A 9,588-nucleotide genomic window follows, 5' to 3' on the forward strand; every position below is an offset into this window, starting at 1 on the left:
TGTGAGGGAGCGGGGAGGGGCCCAGGGGCATGTGAGGGAGCGGGGAGGGGCCCAGGGGCATGTGAGGGAGCAGGGAGGGGCCCAGGGCCAATGTGAGGGAGCGGGGAGGGGCCCAGGGGCATGTGAGGGAGCGGGGAGGGGCCCAGGGGCATGTGAGGGAGCAGGGAGGGGCCCAGGGCCAATGTGAGGGAGCAGGGAGGGGCCCAGGGGCATGTGAGGGAGCAGGGAGGGGCCCAGGGGCATGTGAGGGAGCGGGGAGGGGCCCAGCAGGGAGGGGCCCAGGGCCAATGTGAGGGAGCGGGGAGGGGCCCAGGGGCATGTGAGGGAGCGGGGAGGGGCCCAGGGGCATGTGAGGGAGCAGGGAGGGGCCCAGGGGCATGTGAGGGAGCGGGGAGGGGCCCAGGGGCATGTGAGGGAGCAGCAGGGAGCAGTGGCTGCTGATTGCTTTAAGGGATGGAGGGAGTGTACATCTAATTATATCACACTAGAGGCCCGGTTAACAAAAATTGGTGCAAGGTAGGGGTCCCCTCAGCCCTGCCTACACTCTCTCCAATCCATAACCCCTTGGAGGATGTTCGACTGCTGGTTTACGCCCGATCTCCTGGATGGGGCCTAAACCAGCAGTCAGACATCCCTCTTACTCTCCTGGACCACTGACTTCTAATCACTTACCTGCCTGTCTGCCTGGTTGCCCTTAACCCACCCCATCCCACCCCCGCCGGCCTGATCGCCCCTAACTGCCCCCTCTGCTGGCCTGATCACCTCTTACTGCCCCCCCCGCCGCCCCGGACAGCCTGGTCACCCCTAACTGCTCCTTCCCCAGCTGGCCTGGTCGCCCTCAAATGCTCCCCCTGATAGCCTGGTCGCCCCAGCAGCCTGCTTGTTCAGTCGTTTGGTCGTCCCTCACTATCCCCCCTGCTGGCCTGGTCATAGGGAGCCATCTTTTGGGGGTGTGATGGTTAATTTGCATATTACCTCTTTATTATATAGGCTTTTTTAATTTTTGAAGGGACCCATGGTTTTTCCCCACCCAAATGATCCCCTCTGGCTCCAGAGAATTGCAAGATGCCTGAAATTAGCATTTGGAGATGGTTTTCCTGCTGTTTCCAAGTGTGTGTGACCTGTGTGTGTGTGTGTGTGGGGGGGGGGGGGGCGGGCGGCGGGAGGCAGGGAGGCTGGGGGAGAGGCTGGGCCTTTTGGAGCCCAGGGATGAGGGAGGGCTGCTGAGGGGCCAGCTGGGCGCTCTCCCTCTAGGCCCCGTCCCGCAGACCTTCCCTGCAGACTGCTCCTGGCTGACTGTCAGCTCTGCCAGGCACAGTCCTCAGAGGCAGGCCTCAGGGACCCCATTTTGCAGAGTAGGAATATGAGCCTTGAGTCAACGAACTTGTCCAAGGTCACTTGGCTGGGCGATAGCCTGGGAGTTGGAGGTCAGACTCAGCAGGGACACCCAGCGCGACAGGCCTTGCTGCTGGGACGGGCCCACAGCCCTTGAGGCCAGAGCTGGGTGTGGCTGGCTGTCTGCCTGCACGGAGCTGTCTCCTAGCTCAGCGCCTCCTGCACGGGGCCTGGCCCCAGAGCCAGTGACAAAACTTGGGGGGCTCAGTGCAACATGAAACGCAGGGCCCTTGTTCAAAAAGGAGGAGTCTTAAGATGGTGACAGCAGAGCTCCTCCGAGCGTGGGCCCTGCACAACCGCACAGGCCGCGAGGCCCTGGTGCCGCGCCAGCGCCTGGCTCTCTGCTTCTCGCCCAGAGCCCCAGCCTCCTACCTGCCGAGGGCCGAGGGCCGAGGGCCGTGTGCGCCGCTCTAGACAGAGACTTAGTTTCCAAACGCTCTCAGCTTGTTTCCCTGTCCCTCCCGCCAGGGGTTTGATAGGGATTTACGCAGGATGGTCTGCATTCCGCTCTCCGCCTGCCCTGCTCAGGGGGGAGGCCCAGGGCCTGGAGTGGCCCGGGCAGTGCCGCGGGGCGGCAGGGCTGTGGGGAAGGTGAGCCACGGGCAGGCGTGGCCATCGTAGGAGGCCTCAGTGCGTCCTGGGCAGGCTGGCAGCCGGCTCCTCTCCCTGCGGCTGCTGCATCTGGCTCCTGCCGGGCACAGCGGCCTCGTGGTGAGGAGCTGGGCGCTCGGGCAGCTCCTGGTGGAGTAGCTACCTTAAACTTGTGGGCAGGGACTCTGCTAGGGCCGCTCTGGTTAGACGGGTGTCTTGGTAGGTAGGTCCATCACAGAGGCACCTCAGGGACAGGCACCCCCACGCCGCCCGCCCTTACCTCCCCGCCCGCCCTTACCTCTCGGCAGGTGGAGACCAGAGGCTGGTGCTGAGCTCCTGCAGGCCGGCGGCGGGAGGCCGGTATTTAAGGAGAGGAGGGGAGGCGGCAGCCCCTCTGGCTCTCAAAGGCCCCCTCATCAAGGGTCCCTTGTGCGGGCCCTCCGAGGCCTGCTGCCGCGGGCCTGTGAGTGTCCAGTGTGTCCCCAGAGCCCGCGCCCCAGCTGGGCCCGAGCACCACAGAGGCCGAGTGTGCCGGTCCGGGAAGCTGCTGCGTGGCGCAGGCGGGCGCGGGGCTGCTGGGACGACAGACACACTAGCCATTTCAGAAGGGGACAATTTCCCACCACTGGGGGGGTGAGGTGGGGAGGGTCTGGCTGCCATGGCAACTGGCTCAGGCTCCCAAGCCTGCATAGGAGACAGTGAGGGGCCTGGTGAGTGGGGAGGGAGAGGCTGGGGTGTCTTGTTTGCTGAATGACAGGATCTTTTCAGGACACCTGATGTGGGGCCCTGTGTCCTCCCCGATAATTAGGCTCCATTTGGGCACAGCCACGGCCTTTATCTTGCCGGCCAGCTGCTGCAGCCTCATAATGGCGCTGTCTGCACCTCGGGCGGCTCGGCAAGGCCAGGCCTGCGTGTGGGCTCCTCTCCCAGCAGGCTGCCCACCGCCCAGTGGCCCCCAAGACCTCCTGGGGGCTAAGGCTGGGGTGTCTGCCCTGAGACCCTCACGCAGAGGCTGTTCCTCCATCTTTCCAACAACGATGTATCTGGTGGCACGGGCACCAAGCTACCATTTTTAATTTCAAAAGACTTTTAAATATTTTAGTTAAAATGTGAAATATGTTTGTAGCCACCTTGTGGAGTAGCTACCTTAAACTTGTCCTGCCTGAGCCTGATGGTCGCGGCCCGGCCCGCGTGGGGATGGCTGCCCCCTGCAGACCTCCGCGGCTCAGCAGGAGGAGCTCGCCAGCTACAAGCCACCGGGAAGTGGCAGAGCAGGACCCAGCGTGTGTGTGTGTGTGTGTGTGCGCGTGCATGTATGTGCATGGGCGTGCGTGTGCATGTGCGTGTACGTGTGTGTGTGCGTGTGCGTGCATGTGTGTGTGAGTGTGTGTGCGCGCGCTCCATCTTCATTCCACCTGGAAGAATACTCGCAGTGGCCTCCAGGTCTGCAGGGGTCAGGCCTGTCCGGTGCCCCTCTGGGGTTCTGTCAGGAGAGCTGGGCTCCTGGAGTCTGCCTGCGGGTCCCCGCCCGCCGTGCCCGCAGGGCGCTCTGGAAGAGCTGGCTCTCACTGGCTCGAGAGGAGGGTGTTGGCTGCTGCCCTGAGCGGGGCATTTCTGTGGTTGGGGTGACTGCCCACAGAGACTTTGAGGTCATTGCAACAGAATTGTGGGGAGTTGTGCTAATTTCTGTAGCTTTGAAACAAAAATTACCCCATGTGGGTTGAACGTTGTTCTAATGATAAGAGAACCCCCAGTCGCTGCGCGCGGGAGGCAGCACGCATGATGGCAGGGCCCCGGGGGGCTGGGGCCCAGGCGTCTGGGTGACAGTGGGGTGAGGAGAGCCCGTGGGGTGAGGAGAGCCCCTGGGCTTCAGGGATCTGGGGACTGAAAGGGGGACCCGAGTCACAGAGCTGGAGGCCGAGGCCGTGGGCGGGCAGGGCACCAGGTCGCCGGCCGAGCAGCTCCCAGCCTGGGTCCGGCCGTGCTGTCCCGGGAGCCACGCCCGCCCTCTGTGCCACTGCCTTCGTTCAGTCCTCGCCGCAGGCTCTTCTGGAGGCAGCGCGGCTGGGGCCTCGGCTGCTGAGCAAGCGGCCGCGGGCACTCCCTCGAGCCCCTCGCCATTCACAGCCCCGGGGAGGACAGACCGGGGGGCAGAGCCCAGTGCTGCACCGCGCGGAGCCCAGGCCCGAGGGAGCAGGCCTGCCGGGCCCTGCCCACGGGGCCTGCAGCGCGAGGGCAGCCCTCCATCGCCAGGGGAACACCGAGCCCGGAAGGGGGCGTGCGCCCCGGGCACTCGCAGATGGAGGCGGTGGGGAAGGAGTGTGCACTGGGCCTCTGGACATCTTGGCCTGGGGACCGGCACCCCGAGGCCAGGGAAGCAGAGCTCCGCTGGGTGATCTCCGTGGCGGCCACAGCCGCTGCCCAGGGCAGGGCAGCACCAGGCCCCGGGCCTCACGGCGGAGCCGGCCCACGGCTCCTCTCTGCACACAGAGCCTGCGGACGCCCGCCTGTGGGCCCAGAGGAAGGGCGGCGCTCTCGGCCCTCCTGGCCGCTCCGCTGGACGTGCCGGGGGTGGCCGACGGTGGCCTTGTGACCACTCATGCCTGTTGGGAGGCATTTGAAAAATAAACTAATTTCTTAGCAAAAGTCAGTGAAATGTCTACTCTCGTCCACACAATGTCCTGGGCTCAGGAGACAGGGAGAGAAGAGCTCTCAGTTCGCTGCTCTGTCCTGGACGTGGGGGGGGGGGGGGGGGGGAGCGGGGCTCTGCTTCAGGAGGCGCCGGCTTCTGCGAGGAGGGGTGGGCGTCTCCCAACGCCTGCCCTTCCCACAGGCACCTGTGCCGGCCTTGCCACAGCCGGGAGAAGGCCAAGGGCCTGGGCAAGCAGGTCTGCCAGCGCTGCCACCTGGTCATCGAGGAGCAGCCCCTCATGTTCGGGAGTGACCCCTACCACCCCGACCACTTCAGCTGCAGCCACTGCAGGTACGGGCGCGGGCAGGGGCGGGCGGAGGAGTGGGTGCCTGGGGGCGGGAGGCCCCTCGCTCAGGGCACGAGGGGGCTGGACCCCGAAAGGGCTGACAGCAGGGAATCAGAGGTGGGGGGCAGGCGAGGAGGGTGCTGCTGGTGGAGAGGTGGAGAGGGAAGAGGGGCTGCGAGCCCGGCCTGTCTGGTGCGGAGCGGCCCGAGAGCGCCCTGCTGGGACATGTGCTGTGCCTGAGCCAGAGTCCCGCAGCCGCCTGCCCAGGTCCTGCTCCCGGGGCGGGCACTGCTGGGGCTCCTGCAGGGGGGCCCTGGGAGGCGGGGACCTCAGGGGTAATACAGGCCCTGGGGGCGGGGTCCTCAGGGGTAATACAGGCCCTGGGGGCGGGGACCTCAGGGGTAATACAGGCCCTGGGGGCGGGGACCTCAGGGGTAATACAGGCCCTGGGGGCGGGGACCTCAGGGGTAATACAGGCCCTGGGGGCGGGGTCCTCAGGGGTAATACAGGCCCTGGGGGCGGGGACCTCAGGGGTAATACAGGCCCTGGGGGCAGGTCCTCAGGGGTAATACAGGCCCTGGGGGGGACCTCAGGGGTAATACAGGGGCCCTGGGGGCGGGGACCTCAGGGGTAATACAGGCCCTGGGGGCGGGGACCTCAGGGGTAATACAGGCCCTGGGGGCGGGGACCTCAGGGGTAATACAGGGGCCCTGGAGGCGGTTCCTCAGGGGTAATACAGGCCCTGGAGGCGGTTCCTCAGGGGTAATACAGGCCCTGGGGGCGGGGACCTCAGGGGTAATACAGGGGCCCTGGGGGCGGGGACCTCAGGGGTAATACAGGGGCCCTGGGGGCGGGGACCTCAGGGGTAATACAGGGGCCCTGGAGGTGGGGACCTCAGGGGTAATACAGGCCCTGGGGGCGGGTCCTCAGGGGTAATACAGGCCCTGGGGGCGGGGACCTCAGGGGTAATACAGGGGCCCTGGAGGCGGTTCCTCAGGGGTAATACAGGCCCTGGAGGCGGTTCCTCAGGGGTAATACAGGCCCTGGGGGCGGGGACCTCAGGGGTAATACAGGGGCCCTGGAGGTGGGGACCTCAGGGGTAATAGTTGCCCTGGAGGCGGGTCCTCAGGGCTGTGCGCTGCTTTAGGAAGGAGCTGACCGCTGAGGCCCGGGAGCTGAAGGGGGAGCTCTACTGCCTGCCGTGCCACGACAAGATGGGAGTCCCCATCTGCGGAGCCTGCCGCCGGCCCATCGAGGGCCGTGTGGTCAATGCGCTGGGCAAGCAGTGGCATGTGGAGGTGAGCAAGGCTGGGGGCAGGAGGCCTCCCTCCACATCCTGCCCTGGTGCCAGCTCTTCTGTGTGAATGGGGACCCCCCCTCCCTCCCTCCTCCCCCTCCCATCCCCTCCCTCCCTCCTCCCTCCTCCCTCCTCCCTCCTCCCTCTCCCCCTCCTTCTCTCCCCCTCCTGTGGTTGCCTTCTAGAGGACCCCAGGGTCCTGGTTGAGGGGTTGTGGCTGACATCACGGGCTGTCTGCAGCCCCGTGTGGGCCCAGACGCTGAGTGAGCTGCTGGGGGCCCCTCGGTGTCCCCCTGCGGCACCCTGCACTGTGGCTCTCTGTGGATGGCACTGCCTGGGCCCAGGTCCTGGCCCGCTCTGCTCTGCCCTGAAGCTCTGCCTGGCGGCATCTTTGGGACGTGGGTGCGTGGGGAGGTGTGACCCAGCCCCCGGGTGGCTGAGCCCTCGCCCAAGGGGAAGGGAGGGGAAGGTGCAGCTGCTCTGAGGAGCCTCCCCAGAGGCTCCATGCAAATAGCAGGCCGACCGACAGGCCCAGCCCCTGACAACGGGGCCCAGGTGCTGGGGTGGAGCCGGCCCAGGGGGGCTGTGCGGGTCACTCACTGGGCGTGAGGGGAGGCGGGGTCTCCTGACCTGCGGTCCGGGAGGCAGCAGCCCCATGGCCCCAGGACCTGTGGCCCCGGCGAGGAGCGCCGCCCCTGGTCCTGTCTCAGGGTCACCGCTCCGCCTGAGGTGCCCGCCCCCTCTCCCCCCAGCACTTTGTCTGCGCCAAGTGCGAGAAGCCGTTCCGGGGGCACCGGCACTATGAGAGGAAGGGGCTGGCCTACTGTGAGACCCACTACAGCCAGGTGAGCTCAGAGTGGGGCGGGCCCTGCCGGGGCTGGGCTGGGGGGCCGGGAGCGCCCCGTATGAGCCCCTGAGGTCCCCGCCTCCCCAGGGCCCGGCTCCCAGTGCTCGGCCCAGACCCCGCGGCCCTCTCTGCCGTCCTCACTTGAGAAAGGGGCCGTGGCCAGGCCTCCTGTGCCAGCACCTCCCACTCCCGCTGTGCCTGGCCACACCCTCAAGGCGGCAGAGGAGCAAAGGGGCACTGGGGTCCCTCCCAGGGGTGCCCCGCCTCGGGCGCGAGGCTGTATCCTGGCAGGAGGGCCCCGAGGCCCAGGTGGAGGCTGAGAGCTTTGGGGGGGCGGGGGCGGGGGAGCCACAGCATCCCCTGGCCCCGGGCTGGGACGCCCTGCCTGTGTTTGACATCTGCCTGGTCCGCAGCTCTTCGGGGACGTCTGCTACAGCTGCAGCCATGTGATCGAGGGTGACGGTAAGGCCTCTGCCGTGTGCCCCCCTCCCTGCTGTCCCTCTGGCTGCGGGTCCTGTGGCTGTGGGCCCAGCGACCCCCTGAGCTGGGCCGGTGGCCGGGGAGAGGCTGCTGAGCCTGGCCCTCTGCCCTCACAGTGCTGTCAGCCCTCAACAAGGCCTGGTGTGCCAGCTGCTTCTCCTGCTCCGCCTGCCACAGCAAGCTCACCCTCAAGTACGTGCTGTGGCCTCCTCTCCTGAGGCCTCCCCTGGGCACTGTGGGAGGAGGAGGAGGAGGAGCAGAGGAGGAGGAGGAGGAGGGGGAGGGGCACTGTGGGAGGAGGAGGAGGAGGAGGAGGAGGAGGAGGAGGAGATGGGCACTGTGGGAGGAGGAGGAGGAGGAGGAGGAGGGGCACTGTGGGAGGAGGAGGAGGAGGAGGAGGAGGAGGAGGGGCACTGTGGGAGGAGGAGGAGGAGGAGGAGGAGGAGGGGCACTGTGGGAGGAGGAGGAGGAGGAGGAGGAGGAGGGGCACTGTGGGAGGAGGAGGAGGAGGAGATGGGCACTGTGGGAGGAGGAGGAGGAGGGGCACTATGGGAGGAGGAGGAGGAGGAGGAGGAGGAGGGGCACTATGGGAGGAGGAGGAGGAGGAGGAGGAGGAGGAGGAGGAGGGGGAGGGGCACTGTGGGAGGAGGAGGAGGAGGAGGAGGAGGAGGAGGAGGAGGAGATGGGCACTGTGGGAGGAGGAGGAGGAGGAGGAGGAGGGGCACTGTGGGAGGAGGAGGAGGAGGAGGAGGAGGAGGAGGGGCACTGTGGGAGGAGGAGGAGGAGGAGGAGGAGGAGGGGCACTGTGGGAGGAGGAGGAGGAGGAGGAGGAGGAGGGGCACTGTGGGAGGAGGAGGAGGAGGAGGGGCACTGTGGGAGGAGGAGGAGGAGGGGCACTATGGGAGGAGGAGGGGCACTGTGGGAGGAGGAGGAGGAGGAGGAGGAGGAGGAGGGGCACTGTGGGAGGAGGAGGAGGAGGGGCACTATGGGAGGAGGAGGAGGAGGAGGAGGAGGAGGAGGAGGAGGGGCACTGTGGGAGGAGGAGGAGGAGGGGCACTATGGGAGGAGGAGGAGGAGGAGGAGGAGGGGCACTGTGGGAGGAGGAGGAGGAGGGGGAGGGGCACTGTGGGAGGAGGAGGAGGAGGAGGAGGTGGAGGAGGGGCACTGTGGGAGGAGGAGGAGGAGGGGGAGGGGCACTGTGGGAGGAGGAGGAGGAGGAGGAGGAGGGGGAGGGGCACTGTGGGAGGAGGAGGAGGAGGAGGAGGAGGGGCACTGTGGGAGGAGGAGGAGGAGGAGGAGGAGGAGGAGATGGGCACTGTGGGAGGAGGAGGAGGAGGAGGAGGAGGAGGAGGAGGAGGGGCACTGTGGGAGGAGGAGGAGGAGGAGGGGCACTGTGGGAGGAGGAGGAGGAGGAGGAGGAGGAGGAGGAGGGGCACTGTGGGAGGAGGAGGAGGAGGAGGAGGAGGGGCACTGTGGGAGGAGGAGGAGGAGGAGGAGGAGGAGGGGCACTGTGGGAGGAGGAGGAGGAGGAGGAGGAGGAGATGGGCACTGTGGGAGGAGGAGGAGGAGGAGGAGGAGGAGGAGGAGGAGGGGCACTGTGGGAGGAGGAGGAGGAGGAGGAGGAGATGGGCACTGTGGGAGGAGGAGGAGGAGGAGGAGGAGGAGGAGATGGGCACTGTGGGAGGAGGAGGAGGAGGAGGAGGGGCACTGTAGGAGGAGGAGGAGGAGGAGGAGGAGGAGGAGGAGGAGGGGCACTGTGGGAGGAGGAGGAGGAGGGGCACTATGGGAGGAGGAGGAGGAGGAGGAGGAGGAGGAGGAGGAGGGGCACTGTGGGAGGAGGAGGAGGAGGGGGAGGGGCACTGTGGGAGGAGGAGGAGGAGGAGGAGGAGGAGGAGGGGCACTGTGGGAGGAGGAGGAGGAGGGGGAGGGGCACTGTGGGAGGAGGAGGAGGAGGAGGAGGAGGGGGAGGGGCACTGTGGGAGGAGGAGGAGGAGGAGGAG

The 9,588-nt window shown here is 67.1% G+C and overlaps 1 protein-coding gene across 2 annotated transcripts in view; it reads left to right on the forward strand.

The window, feature by feature from the left end:
- The window catches only part of LIMS2 (LIM zinc finger domain containing 2), a 35,928-nt gene that overhangs the window by 23,280 nt on the left and 3,060 nt on the right, over window positions 1-9,588 (forward strand). For both annotated transcript variants that reach the window (XM_054723046.1, XM_054723047.1), the window contains 5 exons: window positions 4,820-4,969; window positions 6,112-6,262; window positions 7,014-7,106; window positions 7,522-7,570; window positions 7,705-7,780. In XM_054723046.1, coding sequence (XP_054579021.1) covers window positions 4,820-4,969; window positions 6,112-6,262; window positions 7,014-7,106; window positions 7,522-7,570; window positions 7,705-7,780 — 519 coding nt within the window. The remainder of the gene's footprint in view (window positions 1-4,819; window positions 4,970-6,111; window positions 6,263-7,013; window positions 7,107-7,521; window positions 7,571-7,704; window positions 7,781-9,588) is intronic.

Source organism: Eptesicus fuscus, chromosome 11 (assembly GCF_027574615.1).
Source record: "Eptesicus fuscus isolate TK198812 chromosome 11, DD_ASM_mEF_20220401, whole genome shotgun sequence".
NCBI lineage: Eukaryota > Metazoa > Chordata > Mammalia > Chiroptera > Vespertilionidae > Eptesicus > Eptesicus fuscus.